The 21077-nt window shown below is 34.3% G+C and overlaps 1 protein-coding gene and 1 long non-coding RNA gene across 10 annotated transcripts in view; both read right to left on the bottom strand.

Moving 5' to 3' along the window:
• The window catches only part of CBLB (Cbl proto-oncogene B), a 211228-nt gene that overhangs the window by 66079 nt on the left and 124072 nt on the right, over positions 1-21077 (bottom strand). For all 9 annotated transcript variants that reach the window (XM_002813331.6, XM_063721815.1, XM_063721816.1 and 6 more), the window contains exons 7-9: positions 16947-17084; positions 13109-13196; positions 9656-9787 (exon numbers count right to left, since the gene is read on the bottom strand). In XM_002813331.6, coding sequence (XP_002813377.1) covers positions 9656-9787; positions 13109-13196; positions 16947-17084 — 358 coding nt within the window. The remainder of the gene's footprint in view (positions 1-9655; positions 9788-13108; positions 13197-16946; positions 17085-21077) is intronic.
• LOC129058488 (uncharacterized) lies at positions 2176-9649 on the bottom strand. Its single transcript, XR_008523619.2, has 2 exons — positions 4056-9649; positions 2176-3726 (listed from the first exon to the last, which is right to left on the bottom strand). It is a non-coding gene; the product is annotated as an uncharacterized LOC129058488 (long non-coding RNA).

The following is a 21077-nucleotide window of genomic DNA, read 5'->3' as shown; positions in this document are numbered from 1 at the left end:
AGCCTGCACAGTGAATCAGAAAAGGAGCACAGACATTCTGAATTAGGATACTTGGACTGGACTTCTACCTTCCCCAATTACAGCTGTGTGACACTGGGCAATTCATTGCATCTTATTTACAGGGTGTAATGAGATAATGCACATTTAGAGACATCATAAAGATAAAATGAGATAAATTAGTTTAAAGCTTTATAAAATGCTATAAAAATTCCAGTTGGCATATTTAGTATAAAAATAGTCTCAAGAATAAATATAATAAGAAAACTAAGGAAACGTATCTTAACATTTGAAAAAACTCGTATCTCTATACGAATTCCATTTTGTAATGAAATGAATACAATTTTAAACCTGCAGAATTATCAATGTGCATAGATTAATCATAACTGGAAATATGAGATATCTCCTAAGCACTTTATTAGAAACAATAATAACTAAAATTCCAGGCACTGTTGTAAGCACTCTCTAAATATTAATTCATTTAATCCTATAAGGTAGGTACAATTATTGCTCCCCAACAAGAAAAAGGGGTTTACTAGTTTGATGAAGGTCACATAGCAAGCAATACTAAGTAGGAAATCACAACAAGGGGATCTATTTCAAGAGTCTAATCATTTCAAAACTACACTATAGGATCAGCATGTAGTGGTTTTTCAATCTCAGATTCATAGCCAAGGTTAAAATAAAGGTGAAAAATAGCCGGTTGCTACTACTGATCATTCATAAATGTAAAAAATTTAAAACTATTTTGCTCAAATTGCAAATATCAAAATTAAAAAAACTACTACAATCAATGAATATTCTGTTCGCTCTAATTGAAAAGTTTCAGCTCTTTAACAGGAAGACGTAAAATGTATCTGAATAATTATACCATTTCTGAGGATACGTTTTTACATAGTAAAAGCTTTTTGTTTTAAATATTTGTTGCTTGAATCCAATTTAAAATTTTAATGCATGAAGTTGGTCTAGAATGAGCTGGTCATTTAGAATGAGTCTACATTCTAAACACTTTTTAAAAATGGTGTCAACTTTAAAAACACCTATAAAAGATCCATGTTGGAGTCAACTGAAAATGTTTCCAAAGTGCCAGTAAATCTGTTACTGTCCACACACTCTACAATATAGTGGGCATCCATCTAATTTAGTCATTAGACTTAAGAATCAAGCACTTATTCTACTAGATTTTATTTTCTCATATCCATCATTTCCTTTCCTTTTCTAGTGCATCACTCTAGTTCATAATGTTACTATAATGTGTTTGGACAACTCTCGCAGCTTCTTTATTACTCCCAATGTGAAAGGGAAGCTCCAACATTTAATCACATTTACACAAAAGACACAACGGGTGGTTAAAGACAAAAGTGCCAATTTAAAACATTCGTAAAGGCAAGTATTATTTTCTATTTGTAGTACCTAAGTTATAAAATTTCACTGAGGCTAGAAATGTGAAGACTGGTCGTCTTTGAAGGAAGATAGAGTAAAAGATTTATTTTATTTCATCTTATTTTTTTATTTTTTGAGACAGAATCTTGCTCTGTTACCTAGACTGGGGTGCAGTGCCATGATCTCAGCTCACTGAAACCTCTGCCTCTAGGGTTCAAGCCATTCACCTGTGCCTCAGCCTCCCAAGCTGCTGGGATTACAGGCTCCCGCCACCACACCCAGTTAGTTGGTATTTTTAGTAGAAACAGGGTTTGCCATGTTGGCTAGGCTGGTCTTGAACTGCTGACCTCACATGATCCACCCACCTCAGCTTCTCAAAGTGCTGGGATTACAGGTGTGAGCAACCGCGCCTGGCAGAAGATTATTTCTTATTGCCTTAAAAGTGATCATTTGAACTTGTTTCTCACCTCTCTCAGACAACTATATACATTTTTCCAACAACACTTTCTACATATGGAACATCTATAAATCTCCTTCATCATATTCCACATGAAAACCAGAGTTTATTGATTTTTTGGTAAATTACTATTTTGAATATGCTGATATCTTTCTATTAAATTATATCAAACAATATACAGGAAGAATAACCACAGGAAAATTAATTTTACATTTAATTGAATTAAAGTCCTTGGCAGTAATTCAAAACATAGCTGCATATCCAACTGACAAAGATATCCATTTTTATTTTGGAAGGAAGATATGAAGAACACAGTTTGGGGTTTGTTCTATTCAGGAGCTCAAAAGCCATTTTCCTTTTTTTTTTTTTTTCTTTTATTATACTTCAAAAGTTCTGGGATACATGTGCAGAACGTGCAGGTTTGTTACACAGGTATACACATGCCATGGTGGTTAGCTGCACCTATCAACCAGTTATCTACATTAGGTATTTCTCCTAAAGCTATCCCTCCCCTTGCCCCCCAGCCCCTGACAGACCCCGGTGTGTGATGTTCCCCTCCCTGGGTCCATGTGTTCTCAGTGTTCAACTTCCACTTATGAGTGAGAACATGCAGTGTTTGCTTTTCTGTTCTTGTGTTAGTTTGCTGAGAATGATGGCTTCCAGCTTCATCCACGTCCCTGCAAAGGACATGAACTCATCCTTTTTTATGGCTGCATAGTATTCCATGGTGTATATGTGCCACATTTTCTTTATCCAGCCTATCATAGATGGACATTTGGGTTGGTTCCAAGTCTTTGCTCTTGTGAACAGTGCTACAATAAACATACATGTGAATGTGTCTTTTTAGTACAATGATTTATAATCCTTTGAGTATATACCCAGTAATGGAATTGCTGGGTCAAATGGTATTTCTGACTCTAGATCCTTGAGGAATCACCACACCATCTTCCACAATGGTTGAACTAATTTACACTCTCATCAACAGTGTAAAAGCATTCCTATTTCTCCACATCCTCTCCAGCATCTGTTGTTTCCTGACTTTTCAATGATCGCCATTCTAACTGGCGTGAGATGGTATCTCATTGTGGTTTTGATTTGCATTTCTCTAATGACAAGTGATGATGAGCTTTTTTTCATATGTTTGTTGGCTGCATAAATGTCTTCTTTTGAGAAGTGTCTGTTCATATGCTTCGCCCACTTTTTGATGTTTTTTTTTTTCTTGTAAATTTGTTTAAGTTCCTTGTAGATTCTGGATATTAGCCCTTTGTCAGATGTATAAAATGCAAAAATTTTCCCTCATTCTGTAGGTTGTCTGTTCACTCTGATGGTAGTTTCTTTTGCTGTACAGAAGCTCTTTAGTTTAATTAGATCCCATTTGTCTATTTTGGCTTTTGTTGCCATTGCTTTTAGTGTTTTAGTCATGAAGTCTCTGCCCATGCCTATGTCCTGAATGGTATTGCCTAGGTTTTCTTCTAGGGTTTTTATGGTTTTATGTCTTACATTTAAGTCTTTAATCTGTCTTGAGTTAATTTTTGTATAAGATATAAGGAAGGGGTCCAGTTTCAGTTTTCTGCATATGGCTAGCCAGTTTTCCCAACACCGTTTATTAAATAGGGAATCCTTTCCCCGTTGTTTGTTGTTGTCAGGTTTATCAAAGATCAGATGGTTGTAGATGTGTGGCGTTATTTCTGAGGCATCTATTCTGTTCCATTGGTCTACATATCTGTTTTGGTACCAGTACCATGCTGTTTTGGTTACTGTAGCCTTGCAGCATAGTTTGAAGTCAGGTAGTGTGACGCCTCCAGCTTTTTTCTTTTTGCTTAGGATTGTCTTGGCTATATGAGCTCTTTTTTGGTTCCGTATGAAATTTAAAGTAGTTTTTTCTAAGTCTGTGAAGAAAGTCAATGGTAGTTAGATGGGGATAGATTGAATCTATAAATTACTTTGGGCATTTTGGTCATTTTCATGATATTGATTCTTTCTTTATGTCCTCTCTGTTTGCAGATGACATGAATGTATATTTAGAAAACCCCATCGTCTCAGCCCAAAATCTCCTTAAGCTGATAAGCAGCTTCAGCAAAGTCTCAGGATATAAAATCTATGTGCAAAAAATAACAAACATTCCTATGCACCAATAATAGACAGAGAGCCAAATCATGAGTGAACTCCCATTCACAAATGCTACAAAGAGAATAAAATACCTAGAAATACAACTTACAAGGGATGTGAAGGACCTCTTCAAGGAGAACTACAAATCAAAAGCCATTTTCTAGATTCCTGAAATAAGCACAGAATGAAAACAATTCCTTAACTTTTAACCTTACATGGTAATGCTGCAGAATCACTGCTGCATAATATACTACACCTCACAAAGGAAGATGTGCAGAAATTCAGGGTTGAGAAGATAAACGTTTTGTTAATGTCCCGTTAACACGTGGATGTGAAAGACAACTCTCCGAGTTTTATTACTAAGGGTAGCACAGAAATGTTGCACACAGAGTAATATTACTTCAAAGAATGTCTCTAGAAAGGTGATTATTCAACTTATTTAGTATTCTGTGCAAACTCTGCTTGCTTATTCAATTTATTAAATAACACAGATGTTTCAGAAAGAGAAAAAAGCATCTGACATCTCTTCAGAGGCATGACTAATGGGCCATTATGACAGCAATTAAAGAGTAACCACTTGCAGCCTGTAACTACTGACACAGCTACTGTGCATTTCTTAAGTTTACTGTTAATTACATAAAATTTAAGTCTCTAATGAATTTCAATTAAACCAAAGTAGGGCATCAGATGGAAGGAAAAGTTGGTGAAGAATGACTTGCTAAAAATGCACACTGCTGAGCATAGTATGATTTATGGTCAGGGTTTAATATTTCCTATTGGATTCTAACTGATTTATCACAGCTTCTTGGCAGACATGCAGCCTTTAAAATCATGCTCATATCAGCATGCCCAACCAACGTAGTAGAAAGTAACAAAAAATGTCTAGCAGCCATAATTAAATTTGAAGGATAACAGGATACTCATTTTAAGTAATTATTAATACCATGCCCCTCAATAGAAATTTCAGTTTTAATTTTAACTTTAACTTCTTGACGCTAAGGATTGTGTCTCAGAGTTCTTTTTAGTTCAGAGCATAGTACAGAACATGGGATATTGCAGCTGCTCAAAGAATGTTACCTAAATAAATAAATAAATGGAAAATGATAGTTGAAACCATCTTGGTTTGCTTCTATCAAACCAGTAAGAGGAAGAAGCAAAATAACAAATTCTTCCTGTGCACAGTTAAGCTTGCAAATTTAATCATGTAAAACAAAAACAATGTCTTTAAGGTACCATTTTTGAATGAGGAAAAAATTGAAAAAGAGAGACATAAGTTATTTTAATCTAAGTCCAGACACCTAATACCTTGAGAACATTTCTCTCTATATCTACAAGCTTAGATACCACTTTTGGCAATATTTTGTGGAACTATGAAGTGTGCTATAATTTTGTTCTTCTTACTGACATATTTATCATCAATTAGGTTAAGTCAAGTGAGCACAGCTAGGTGAGATAACAGATACAAGACCTTCAGCATATCTAATGTTTTACAACTGTGTTTTAACTAGATTAACTTTATAGGACTTTTATTTTTATTAAATACCAGAGGCATTTTGCAATAACATATTTTAATGATCAAGAAACATTGCTGTTCATGCAATAATACAAAAGCTGCCAAAACAGATATGCTAGTTGGCAGGAAGCACTACTATGTGAAGACTATATCTAAATGTAAAAATATTTAGATTATCCAAAAGTAGAAATGTTCAAAAGTTGAAACTTCCTTTGACCAGTAAGATCCCACTGAGATACAGAGACTGTGAAATATCAATTTAGAATTACTGACCTAAGAACAATTTTCTTTAGGGGTAGAGAAAACATGAACCGGGGATTACTGTGCATATTTTTTTTTTGGTGTAAAACAGCGATAAAAATGCAGTCTTACTGCTTCTGTGTTAGTGCTGGTAGTATGCATACAATAAAAGTAAAAGAACATGGTTCAAGAATGGGTGGAAAAAAATCACAATGTAAAAAGTTAAGGAAATCACACAATAGCTAGTGAATGGAACAAAGGAAACTAAGCCTTAGATATTCTAGGATTCGTTCTTAGATACTGAGTATGATAAAAGGTCTTTGAAAAGATCATAAATAATTCTCACAAAAGTATTGTAAGAGCTTTTCACAATCTACAATACTGTCTTTTTATTTAATGTACTTTTACACTTCCTTTTCTTTTACATTACCTAGCATGCAATCTATAAGTATTTACTGAGTAATGACCAATGTGCAGATAACATGCTAGCAGAGAGATTCTAAAATAGGTAAAGTAATCCACATTCTAGAAAGGAAATACATAAATATGGAAATATTTACAATATGAACATAATGAGGTAAGAGCTTACAGAAACATATACAAAATGTATCAGGAGGATGCTTATTAATGATGAGCTGCTTTGTGTGAGGAGAATTAAAAAATTATACTGAAAATAAAGGTTTGCATAATTTTCATTAATTTAGGTGCAAAATTCAATAATCAGATTAAGACAATAACATTACTGTCTAGTAACATAAATGTAATTTATTATTTCAACCTTCTGAATAGTTTTGAATTTGTCATTTTTGTTTCTACTTTACTTAGTAAACTCCTTTATTACTCTCTCACATAACTTTTAAAATTTTAGCTAAACACAATTTTCAGAGCTTGACATTTATGTACTTCCTCAATTTCTAAAAGTAAAACTGAGAAGTAGCTGAGAGTGAAAAAGAGAAATAGTAAATGTTAAAAACTTACCAACATTACTGAACATTCTTCATATAAGGTCATTAGGCCAATATAAAAAATCATGAAATAACTCAAGGAATTGATAAGCAACAAGCAAGAGGAACTACACCAATTTGGAGAATGCACAGTAACACACACAAATGTTGTGGTGATGTAAAGGACACAGCATTAGTAATACAGAAAGACAACCGAGAAATGTTCCTATGCCTTTTGCACATAATGAACTTATTGCAAATAGTTCACAAACCTAACAAATAAATACAGTTTAAGTCCTCAATTAATATTGTTAATTAGTTCTTGGAAATTGAGACTTTAAGTGAAACAACTTACTGTATAATGAAATCCATTTTACCCTAGGCTACTTGATAGAAACAAGAGTTAAGGTTCCTACAGCATACAGTATGTCACTTTGCTCAAAGTTGCAGTTTCCAAGAATGTACTGACAATGTTAAGTTAGGACTTAAGTAAAGGTAGTATTTATTTACTAAGAATAAATAAACTTTCTTTTAAGAAGTATATAGAAAGTAAAATAAATAAAATATTTGTTGCTTTACATTCAGCCATACTTTTCTACTCACCCTGGGCTGCAAGGCAAACACCATTTTATTATTATTATTATTACTTTATAGAGATGGGGTCTCCTTATGTTGTCCAGGCTGTTCTCAAACTCCTGGGCTCAAGGGATCTTCCTGCCTCGGCCTCCCAAAGTACTGGGATTTAGAGGTGTGAGCCGCCATGCCTGGCCAGTAAACTATTTTGTATGATGCTTTAAACAAAACATTTTACTAAACAAATGTTTCTGTCAAACTAATAGCAGCTTCTGACTTTTAACCAACTTAACCTCCAAATACTAAGCACAGTATTGAGTTACAGATGTGAAGTCTTGCAACATGTATGCATGTGTATGCTCTAAGACTGGAGCCCCAAGAAAAATGGCTGAAATACACAAGCCCTGCATGGAGGCAGAGTGTTAGGAATTTGTATCAGCCTATTATTCTGATTTTCTTCAGGGAGAAATGCAAGGCTTTTAGTTTCTTTTTACTTGTAAAAACCACACTACTACCCTGAAGGCAAAGAAGGGTGACAAATACAATTTGTTTTCTTTGTTAGTTTAACATGTATCCTGAAACACTGAATGATTATCAGGTACACCAGTCCTAAGTAGTCCAATTACAGACAATCTATCACTGAGTCAATATCTCTATAATATCTCCTACTGACACATTTGAAATAAACTTGCAAACAATTCTGTCTTCTACCAACATATCTACATTTATCGAACGTAGTTTTTAAAAGGCACTGCTAAGTTTGCAGAACTATTACTGTTAACATAATTTAAATAGGAATCAAGTATCTATGTTGAGAATGATCTCCTTCAACATCTCCCTATAATATGCAAATTTCACCAACATCATGAAGGGATAAAAGGAAATAAGGGAGAGGATATAAAGAAAAACCTAAAACAAAATATAAGCCAAATGCATACGAAGAAGAGAAGTATAGGGATTTTGAACAATGTTACTGAGGTAGCAAAGATCTCTGGGCATTCAGAAAGGACTTTGAAAATATAAATCAACTGTAATTCATTTCCTAATTCTTCCTCTTTTCCTCATCCATTAACAAAATGTTCACAAAAGAAGAAGCAGGCCCTTTTATGACTATGAAAATGGGAAAATCATTATATTTTATTACTAAGTAAGGAGCTCGGCAGGCATCAATGCCCCTCTAAGTCTGTCAGCCCCCTTCCATGAACCTCAATGTCCATCCTTCCTCAAGTCTTGCAGAGACGCAGGGTTGGACAAAGAAAATCAAGGACTGAGAGGGCTTAGAAATAGGGTAGGAATGTCAACTATATGCTTCACCGAAAATCTTTTTTAAAGGCTAGAAAATTTAATTATTGGCTTTCTAAATCCTATCAATATACTTCTAGCTTCAATATAACTATGTCAAACAGTTTCAAAATGGCTTGATCAAAATATTCCATGACTCCTCCAAATACTCAAAACTGGAAATCTGTCCAAAGATCCATTTTAAAAATCCCCAATCTTTGTTACAGATGAAGAAATATAAGAAAGTCCTTGGGCTCACGCCTGTAATCCCAGCACTTTGGGAGGCCGAGGCGGGTGGATCACAAGGTCAGGAGATCGAGACCATCCTGGCTAACATGGTGAAACCCCGTCTCTACTAAAAATACAAAAAATAGCTGGGCACAGTGGCGGGTGCCTGTAGTCCCAGCTACTCGGGAGGCTGAGGCAGGAGAATGGCATGAACTAGGGAGGCGGAGCTTGCAGTGAGCCGAGATCACGCCACTGCACTCCAGCCTGGGCGACAGAGCAAGACTCTGTCTCAAAAAAAAAAAAAGTCCTTGGGAAAACCAGTTATTCTCCAGACCTTCCTATAAAACATCAAATCAATTTATATTTATTGAATGCCTGCTGCAGATGGGAAGGCAATTTGCCTGAGATTATGCTTCAGTAAACGGGGAACTTTAATGCCTGTTTCTGTGGGAACTATAAGTGTTTGAGAGATACTTCCTGTCTGATTCTCCAATTTCAGCACTACAGAGCATATGTGAGACAGGAACCATGCTTCCTCAGGAGTAAAGAAGTTTGCTTGAAAATATCAAAATAAGATTCATCTACTACGGTTTACTTGGCTTCAGAAACTGACCTAGTATAAACAGATTCTGACCTATCAATAAATGGCATAAAACTGTCTAGTTGGTAATATCTATAAGTGAACATACTGAAATCCATGGTACTACAGAAGTAGAACTACTGATGACTAATAAAATTTATACATTTAAAGATAAAATATAAAATAGTTAAAAATCAAATTATATAAAGCAACTCAAACATATAAAATCTTTACACAGTCATTTCAAATAAAGCACTTACCAGCATTACTTCCTAAACCATTAAGAAAACTGAAAAGAGAAATATTAGTAGGACATATAAGAAAGACATCCATGTTGCTAATGATTATACCTGCCATGCCGTAAGGCAAGAGGTGCACATCAAATGCCCACAAGGCTCAATCTTGACATCTTTGTCATTCTCTGCACAAATCTTACAGAGCTGAAAAGTGGAGCCCATTTCACAATATAATTCATATTGTTCCTGGAATTTGGGGAGGAGGGAGAAAGTAATGTTAATGTATTTCCAGCATGAATTGTTAATATCAAATTTTCCCAAATAAAATGATGCACAGTCAATATCTCACAATTGACCTTGTCAGAATTTTGTTACCATTTGAGACATGTTTTGAATTGATAATCACAATTTGGTCTACAAAATTCATTTTAAAAAGGTTTGAACTTTTATCATCTGTCTTATAATCTATCTTATATGCTTCTTAATGATTCATATTATTTAAGGTTCCTTTACTGTTCCTTTAGGAAGGGACTTGCTTCAATAGTCATGGTGACTCAAAAGACAAAATCTATGGTTTTAAAATAGGAATATAAAATGATTTTATCTTTTTTATAAATGCCACATGCTCATATAATTTAACTGTCAAATTGAAAAAAAAAAAGATACTTGGCTAAACATTAAATTTTATTGTTTCAATATCTTTAGAAATCCCTGAACGGAAGAAAAGCAACAAACATTTACCAAGCACTTCCCGCATGCCAGGCACTGTGGTCCACACTTACTATTTCACTTACTCTCCAAAGCACAAGAAGACATATTGAACTTAACAAAAGTTATGCCTGGGGCTTAATCAGTTTAAATTGTTTGCTTCAAACTCTAAACTAAGCCTCTGACTAAAAAGTGCCCATGCTTTCCCTAACACTGTCAAGAAAACAAATCACTTCAGTAACCAAAAACCATTTTATTAAAACTGCAATGTTCTTGATTGATTGGGTTTTTAGCTTAAAACATTTGACATAGTAAAATTTTCAAAATTCAAATGCTGAAAAGATCTTTGTGACAAAAATACAAATAAATTGGTAAATTTGAAAAAAATAATGAAAAAAGATGTTAGGAATACAAAGAAAAGGGTATGAAACCAATATTTGGGTAAATAAAGCAACTTTTAGTTCAGGAAGTGACTACAATGTGCCTGGCACTGAGTAGGATAAATAAATAATAATATTTAGTCCACAGACTACTAAAATATATTATAATCCTGGTGAGAAAAATATATATATACATAAACATACATGGATACATATGCATGTACATGCAGGTACACACATATACACATAAACTGTGTCTGCTATGTGTGAATATACAAAAATTTTGTGGGGAACTTAAGGAAAGAGACAAGAGAGAATGCATAAAAATGGAAAAGAAATAAAACTAAAGTAATTCAAAGTAAGTTATAAACTGCTGATGTCCCTGAAATAATAGATAAGTATTGATACTGGTTATGACTGTCCAAAGGACAAATACACAATTATAAAAAAAATTACATTAAGCTAAAATCAAAGATGCAGATCCCAATGCAACCTAAACAGTAAGAATATTTATGAGTAATTTAAGGGAATGTTATTACTTCCAAAGATTTATTTTTTTAATGGCTTTATAAAGAGCAACTGTCTTTCCTAAGTATCCTTTCACACATCTTTGAAAATACAGGATCACTACATAACTTTTAAAATGGCAATCATATATTAAATTTAAAATTGCAATCATGGCCGGGCACGGTGGCTCACGCCTGTAATCCCAGCACTTTGGGAGGGCGAGGTGGGTGGATCACCTGAGGTCAGGAGTTCAATCCTGATCAACATGGAGAAACCCCATCTCTACTAAAAATACAAAAATTAGCCGGAAGTGGTGGCAGGCGCCTGTAATGCCAGCTACTCGGGAGGCTGAGGCAAGAGAACTGCTTGAACCCAGAGGGCAGAGGTTGTAGTGAGCCGAGATCGCGCCACTGCACTCCAGCCTGGGCAACAAAAGCAAAACTCTGTCTCAAAAAAAAAAAAAGAAAAAAAGTGGCTCACGCCTGTAATCCCAGCACTTTGGGAGGCCGAGGCGGGCAGATCACGAGGTCAGGAGATCGAGACCATCCTGGCTAACATGGTGAAACCCTGTCTCTACTACAAGATACAGAAAATTAGCCGGGCGTGGTGCGCTGGCGGGCGCCTGTAGTCCCAGCTACTCGGGAGGCTGAGGCAGTGAAAGGCGTAAACCCGGGAGGCGGAGCTTGCAGTGAGCCGAGATCGCGCCACTGCACTCCAGCCTGGGCGACAGAGCAAGACTCTGTCTCAAAAAAAGAAAAAAAAAAGCAATCATTTATTAAATTTACATGTACAATATGTACATATAAATGTCAATGTGTATGTCTCACATAATAATGTAAAGACCATGGGAACTGAAATCTGGAGAATTATAAGGTAAATCATTATCTACTGTCTTAAAAAAGCTGTAATTCTTCTCGTTTTTTCCCTTAGATTTTTGTTATTTATTACACAAGGCGTGAACATATCTCAAATATAAAATATTTTAAAACTAGACTGAATGTAAAATAAAATATTCAAGTTCTCCCTTCATCCCCTCCCTTACTGCTCAATCCCTTTTCACCTCCTCAGTTAAATCTTCTTACCAGTTTGGTGTTTTTTTGATCTTTTAAAAAGTATACTCACATGTTCATATACAGCAATTAATTAATTATTTCCTTACAGAAGTTGAATGTACATAATGTAACTTTACCAAATGAAATGTTACCTACTTGTACTTTACATATATGGAATTATTTTACAGTACAAGATGCAGAAGTTCCCATGTGAGTATGTAAAGCTACCTCCCTCCTGTTGATGACTTCACACAATACAGTATGAGAATAGTAGTCTATTTTATTTAATCTATTACTAAAGTTCTTAGTATTTTATAATTTTTTGCTTTTACAAAAAATATTACAGTAAATACCTGTTGTACAGATTTTTGTGTGCATGTGTAAGTGATATATATGGGATCTATTACATATATAGAATCTAAAGTGAAAAGATATTTTCACTTAGATTTTTATAATTACTGAATATCACTCTCAAGAAAGGTTTTACCAACTTACATTCCTATTCATAATCTATGAGGTTGCCAGCAATGGATTTAGAAAAACATAATTGTTATCTTCAACAGGCTTCAATTACCCATTTGTGACTCTAAAATCTAAGGCATATAATTATTCTAATCTTTTTTTTGGTAGCTTTCTAAACTATGGCTCTCTCCTTACATCCACCTACCTGCTTATGGATTTATTTATTTCCCCCATATAAATGCCAATACTATATGAAAAGCAAGAATTTTAACAGCATAAATCTGTATCAAAAAATCTAAGAAAGTAATATAATTTCTCCTTAAACACTCTTAGAATTCCTTAAGTATATTTTGTATTAAATACCTGTGCATGATTTTAACTACACTATGAGAGTCTTATTTATTTCAAGGGCATTATGGATACTTATTTAATTATACTTTTCTAGAAATTATCCTTACCTGTGTAACTTTTATATGGTCATGAGGTGTAGGTTCACATAATCCAGTTAAATCAGGATTATAACTCCTCCCATCAGGATAAAGATAACTGAATTTAAACAGAAACTTTATTACCTTAAATATACAAGTTTTAATTGCATTTAAGGATATTTAATCAAATTTTTCTATATTCAAACATATATTTGGATGTTTCCTTTTTATGTAACTATCGATAACATATTACTTCAATGTTTCCAAATTATTATGTTGTTTTTAGGACACTTAAAATGTAGAATTTTCATATAAGAAATACATAATGAATATAGCCTAACCCACTAAGCAACCATTTTCAATGAAATACCTTTAATATATGTCTCTTATATAAGTTAAGAATTTATTTCACTGGTCAATCATGTTGTATTCCAAAACTCTTTGAAGATATACCTATTTGCAACTATTACATCTTTCATCTGAGGCACAGGTAATGTTAACAGTATCATTTTACACCATGCCTAATACCACATGGAAAGAAAAATATAATTAAAGGCCACAGTTTTCTCGTAAGTTGCTGAAACACTTCCGTGTTCCTGTTTCTACAGTTTCCATATCTCTTCTCTCATCTTCCCCTCACCTAACACAAACACATGTGCACATATGCAAACACACAGACACACAGGCACATACACATTTTAAAAAATTAGAAAATGTTACATTTCCATGTTTCATTGACTTAACACTACAAACACAAAATGGTCTATAGATACAAGGTTCTATTATCAGGGAAAACTGAAATCTGAACTAAAAGTTGTAGTAATAATGCATTCTTGCTGCGTTAAATAGAAGTTGTACTTGTTATTGAAAAATTCGCTAAAAAATAAAATTTACTGTTGGTAAATACTTATTTTTAATTTAAAAAAGGGGTAATGTCACTGCTGTGTTTCATCAGTTTATTAAATTATGGTTAATTCTGTTTAACATCTTTCTATACTAAATTTCTTAAATAAAACAATAAGAATATAGTACTGTAGTATGCATATTTTAAACTGTAAAACTATAACAAATCTATTCTTTAAAATAACAAAAAATATTTATCCTCGAATGAGGAGTCTACAAACATGTTGTTAGAATTTACCCAGGAAAACCAGAAAAATGAACTTAAAGGACAGATACTTCTTACATAGTAAAGGACAAATCAGTGAGATGATTTTTTTATGATTTAGCAAAAGGAGTTTACTATATCTGAGTATGATACAAATTTAGAATGTCCTTATGGGTGTGTTACAAAATTTGACAAATATTAAATGAGGAATGATAATCCAAAGAAGATAAGCAACTTTTTTATATACCCTAAAAATTGGCCATTTAAAAAAATATTATATAAAATTTTTTGTATCACATTTCAATAATATGAAGAAATTCTAGCAAGAATTCAGAAATTAAAGATTACAAAAATCATGATTAGGGTACCATAGGAAAGGTTAAAGGTTCTTTTTAACCTATCAGGAGGTTGTTGATAGGTTAAAAAGGTTAAAAAGAACCTTTAACCTTTCCTATGATATGCTAATCATCATTTTTGATTATTTCTGTCCTTAGTACACCCAGGATATACTGCAGTGAGCCCTTTTCAATGGCACTGAAGGAGTAAAGAATGTTGGGAGGTTATCAAAATAAACATCTGTATCAACTATGCCATACAATATTGGATTAACTATTAATATAAGGAAATACAGTGGACTCACATGGTAGCTGGAGATGATATCCTATACTGACCTTATGAGAAACCTTATCTAATTAATTTATAAATCCTATTTTATCCTAATATATTATTAAAGTTTGAAATCAACTAGCTAAATCCCTCTGGAGATACGTGTGTGTGTGCGTGTGTAACTCTTAAGAGTTATTGTGCTCAGGAGTTTAAAGGCTTTGCTCAACTGATTACAATACTAAAATTTGTGACTCTGAATGACATTTGAAAAATAGAAGGAATAATTCAAACAAGCTATATATCAAAATTTTTCTATCTACAGATTTGCCCTTTCACCCTCTACTTATAAATTCAAACTTTAAAATATATTTTCTTAAAAAAAAATCTGTAATCATGGTAAATCAAAATCTATACACAAAGCTTTGATGCATTAGAAGAAAGGTATAAATAACTGACACTAGCAAATTTATGAAAATTAGAAGGAAAAAGAAAGAGAAATACACATTTGGTACCATAACTTGCCATACAATTACTATGTAATTAATTTATTGAAAGGTTTTGTGTGTGTTGGTATTATTTTTTTTTTTTCAGATAAGGTCTCACTCTGATGCACAGGCTGGAGTGCACCGGCAGGATGTTGTCACTGTAGCCTCAACTTCCCAGGCTCAGGTGATTAACCCATCTTAGCCTCCAGAGTAGCGAGGACTACCGTCATGCACCACCATGCCCAGCTAATTTTTTTGCATTTTTTGTAGAGATAGGGTTTTGCCATGTTGCCCAGCCTGACCTCGAACTCCTGGGCTCAAGTGATCCTCCTGCCTGGGCCTCCCAAAATGCTGGGATTACGGGCGTAAGCCACCACTCCCACCCAAAAGCTCATAGGTTTTTAAAAATTCCTAATTTTTCTTTGCATAAATCTCATCACTTTTTTTCTTTTCTTTCTTTTTTGCAATTACTTTGAAAAAGGTAAAACTCAAATCATTTGCTCTTTGTTAACTCCGGTGGACTTTCTCCTTCTAGGTTTCTATCAGAATTCACACTGCAGCGAGTTTGATCACGAGCATCTCCAAGTTACCCAGCAAGGCAGAGGGGAAGAAAAAGCAGCATGATCAAGTGCACTGAGAATACAAGGAGAGGACAAAGGGAATGGCATGTGAATAAAACAAGTAAGAAGAATCAGACATATTTACTATGAAGGGGCCCAACAGATTGTCCATACTTTGTGTGTGGAGTGAGTGGGGGAGAATTCACTATTAATCTAAAAAACAGAGGGGAACTTACTTATTTTTAAATTTTAAAAAGGAATAGCTTGAGATAAACTAAACTTAGCTATTAACATATAGTCCTAGAATATGGAGTTATTATTAGTGTGAAAAAGGAAAGATCTACAGAGAGAAAAGAAAAGGAAGGGGTGGAGGGAGAAACAGGTAAGAAAGAGAAAAGAAAATCTGGCACTAACAATCAAAATAAAAACAGTGAAACTGGCTGGGCACAGTGGCTCACGCCTGTAATCCCAGCACTTTGGGAGGCCGAGATGAGTGGATCATGAGGTCAGGAGATTGAGGCCATCCTGGCTAACACGGTGAAACCCCATCTCTACTAAAATACAAAAAACTAGCGGGGCGTGGTGACCCACGCCTATAGTCCCAGCCACTTGGGAGGCTGAGGCAGGGGAATCCCTTGAACCCAGGAGGTGGAGGTTGCAGTGAGCAGAGATCATGCCACTGCACTCCAGCCTGGCAACAGTGAGACTCCATCTCAAGAAAACAAAAAAGAAAGAAAAAGTGAAACTAGTAATCTAAGGGTTATATGAAGAAATAGAAGTCAATTATTCTAAATAATTTTCTCTTAATATATAAACAGTTTTACATCCATTTTAAAACTACCTTTAAGTTCCAAGTTTTTATCATACAAAAGATAAAAATTCATGTCGTAATTTGAAGTTGAAATGTATTTGCTATAACATAGTTTCAAATAATTAGGTTACCTTAAAATGATTATATAAAAAGATGAACAAAAAACTAAGGAACATCCATTATTTCTCAGTCTTAACATAAAAAGCAGCCTCGCTATCCATTTTCGCCATCACGAAGCAATCTTTATTTTTCAAATTCATGAATCATAAGCACTCCAACTTCCATTTCTCATACTTACAATCCTTCCCTGCTGCCATCAATCAGGGCTTGAAATAAGGGCTTGTTATGAGGTATGGTCTGTAAGATATTCCCATCCCCAGTCACATAGCCAATGGCCCACTGTCCCAATCGAGTGCAACTTAACCGGAAAATATAGCTGCAAAACATAAGAAAATTACATCTAATTACATTCAGAATGTAAATCAATACTAAACAATTTGTTAGGTTTCTTCCAAGCAAAAGAATAAACAGAATCATTTAGAATTCCTGAATACTCCCTATATTCTATCTTCTAACTTATTTTTAGCAACATTGTACTTCTCCATTTATCAATTTACAAGAGAAACATTGATCATTTCTTTTTATTTAAATACTTCCAGATACATATATAAGAAAATAAACAAGATTGTAAACTATCTAGGGATTTTTTTTACCATCATCATCAGGATGCAGTGTATGGAAATGCTGATGGCATGGAATAGCTACAAAATAAATCACTCTTGGAATGTAAAAATAAATAAGTAAAAATGTAAATTTAATTTGCCTATCTCAGACAAAAACTGAGCCAGTTTCTACTGTAGAACTCAATATATTCCTTTGTAATTTAGACATTAAAATTAGTTTTTTTTTTTTTTTTGAGACGGAGTCTACTCTGTCACCCAGGCTTAGAACTCGATATATTCCTTTGTAATTTAGACATTAAAATTAGTTTTTTTTTTTTTTTTTTTTTTGAGACGGAGTCTCACTCTGTCACCCAGGCTGTAGTGCAGTGGCGCCATCTCGGCTCACTGCAACCTCCGCCTCCCAGGTTCAAGCAATTCTCCTGCCTCAGCCTCCTGAGTAGCTGGGACTACAGGCGTGTGCCACGACGCCCAGCTAATTTTTTGTATTTGTTGTTGTTGTTGTTGTTGTTTGTTTTGTTTTTGAGACAGAGTCTTGCTCTGTCGCCCAGGCTGGAGTGCAGTGGCGCAATCTCGGCTCACCGCAAGCTCCACCACCCGGGTTCATGCTATTCTCCTGCCTCAGCCTCCCAAGTAGCTGGGACCACAGGTGCCCATCACCACACCCAGCTAATTTTTTTGTATTTTTAGTAGAGACGGGGTTCACCGTGTTAGCCAGGATGGTCTCGATCTCCTGACCTCGTGATCTGCCCGCCTTGGCCTCCCAAAGTGCTGGGATTACAGGCATGAGCCACCGCGCCTGGCCAATTTTTTGTATTTTTAATAGAGACCACGTTAGCCAGAATGGTCTCGATACCCTGACCTCCTGATCCACCCACCTCGGCATCCCAAAGTGCTAGGATTACAGGCGTGAGCCACCGCACCCGGCCAACTGTTAAAAAAATAGTAACTTTTCTTTCAGATATTCCTGCCATTCATCCCTAAAGCTCAAAAGTGCAAACTAGGTAATGTCATGGCTGCCACCTAACCATGTCAAATTCAGTATCTTACAAGGGGAAGTTAAGATAGTTCAAAAATATAAATCAAATCAAGTCCCTTGAAACTAATATCCAACAAAAGGAGGCAGCAACTTGGCTTTAAATCCATCATTATCATTTATGTATTCATTTAGCTATCTATGTACTTATTTCATTTTAGATCATTTCTCTTTATTTGAGTGTACCGCATTCAATCTTTCTATCAGGATATCCTTCTGGATTTTATTACCCATTAAGCAGATCAAAAACAAACCAACTTAAATCTGTTGGCTATATTTTAATATTCTAGCTGCTGTATGTATGTGGCAGACACAAGTATGTCAAAATATACTTTAGTCATTGATAGACCAAGTACTATAAATGTAACTTGAAAGATATACTTTAACATACATAATGGCTGCAGTCACTGGATTTAATTAACTTGTATATTTATTTAGTAGTAGAGTGTAATTTCATCTTTGGACAAACTAGAATTTAAAAAAAGAAGTAATTTTTGAATATTAAAAACTTTATATTGGTGATAGAATCTTTGGAAAGAACTTTACAAAAAAGCCTAAAAACATATATCCCTAGAGAAACTGAAAATAGGATATCAATCTGTCAATTATTGGCATTCTTAATCAAAATCAGATAAAATAATGCCACAGAGACTTACGGCTATGATATTATGAAAAGTGCCAAAAATAACAGAAAGTCACTATAAATTGTAATTCAGAAGGACATTATTAAACTGTTACATAAAAAAATTAATATAAAATTCCTTCAAATTAAGTCAAAAGTTAAAATCTTAAAAATCTGTGTACTATGAATCTCAGCAAAATTTACAGAGTATATTAACATGAAGAAAATAATTACACATCTGCATTGCTAGTAATTTTAAATGTAATTCCAAATTTATTCATATACTAAGAATCTAGTAGATACTGAAATACATACTTGTGAAATTGCTCACATTTTTAATTCATGTCCTTTTCTGTTGCTCTAAACATTTTTTGGGATGGTGTTTCTAAAACTCATTATTATACAGAAGGTTCAAGCATTTCATCTATATAAGAGATAGTAATACCAGCAATCTGGTAAGAGCCAAGGGCATTTTAGAACAATTTCTTCTTCTCATGCACCTTTCTCCTATTCCATTTAATTTGCTGCTGACCCTTTGGCTGGTGGCTACCCCTTCCCAACCTCAAGTGAATTTTTGGCTTATTTTTAGCACCTTGCTCTCTTAAACAACATGCTTAATTTAATCAAATTTGGGGCCAGGAGTGGTGGCTCACACCTGTAATCCCAGCACGTTGGGAGACTGAGCAAGGTGGATCATTTGAGGCCAGGAGTTCAAGGCCAGCATGGCCAACATGGCGAAAACCCGTCTCCACTAAAAATACAAAAAAATTGGCAAGGCATGATGGTACATGCCTGTAGTCCCAGCTACTCAGGAGGCTGAGGCATGAGAATCGTTTGAACCCAGGAGGTGGAGCTTACAGTGAGCCAAGATAGTACCACTGCACTCCTGCTGGGTGAACACAATGAGACTCTGTCTCAAAAAAAAAAAAAAAAAATTTTTAATATATATATATATGCATATAAAATGAAGTATCTTTCATGTTGACGAGGTGGTTTAGGGTTCAATGCCACTCTTGTCACCTAATGAATATTTCACTTAGATTTCCAAATGTTACTACCTTCACTCCGTAACTCATATTTTGTCAGATGGATCCCCAATAATAAAGCACAACCTAAGGAGCCAAAATGTCCTTGAAGTAAATCCAATTGTTTTCTATACTATGAAGTCAAAGACATGAAATACTTTCCAAGATAAAAAAAAAAAAATGTTAAACACAGATATTCTCCAAAGCAAATATTTGTTACAGTTTTTTTTTATTCATTAACAGTGTTTTCCTAAACACATCTTTAGTACCCATGTCGTACTTTACACATTATAATTTGTTATATATTATTTATTTCATCATTAGCTACCTAAAATTTAGTAGAAAAAATCATTACATGGTAAGTTAGGAAGGAAAGGATTTTTTTCTCAGAGGACACTATTCTAGTTTTTTAAGGTACGATTGATATACAAAAAAGCTGTATAAAATGTATATATTGTACACATTTGAAGATAAGTTTACTGGTGGGTCTTATGATAAATATTCTTATCAGAGGGCAGTAGTTTTTTACTAAGAGAACTTTTCCAAATAGTAATGAGACCTGGCTGTTGTTCTCAACACTGTAATTCATGTTCTCCATGATACTGAACAAGAAAACAAAACCAAAAATAAAGGCCTCAGTTCCCTCATTATTTCTATGATTGGACAAGAAAATTTATCAAATAACTCACATGTTAAATTTTGTATGATTGCATAATTCCAACCACAACACATTTTTCACATCATACGCCAAGAGCAAGAAAGATACTTTATATGATGTCATTCAAGAGAGTAAAATTTATGGAAAAATCTGGTCATAAGAGATTCTTGAATGAAACAAAATCATTCATCTAAACCACTGTCAACATGCAAAATAACTGACCTTCTCTCATGGTTACAATGAGAACTAACTCTCCTTAGTCTAAATAGAAGATTTCAGTGGAAGCCCAACTGTTTTTGTACTCACTAGCTCCTTTTTCAAATATACTATATAAATTCTTAAAAAGATAAAAATATGGAAATTTTCATTATGGCAGAGAAGAAAAAATCAGCACTATTGGCTTGCATT

This window comes from Pongo abelii, chromosome 2 (genome assembly GCF_028885655.2).
Source record: "Pongo abelii isolate AG06213 chromosome 2, NHGRI_mPonAbe1-v2.0_pri, whole genome shotgun sequence".
Taxonomy (NCBI): Eukaryota; Metazoa; Chordata; class Mammalia; order Primates; family Hominidae; genus Pongo; species Pongo abelii.
Note: the sequence above shows the minus strand (reverse complement) of the source record. Positions and strands in the feature narration are given on the sequence as shown.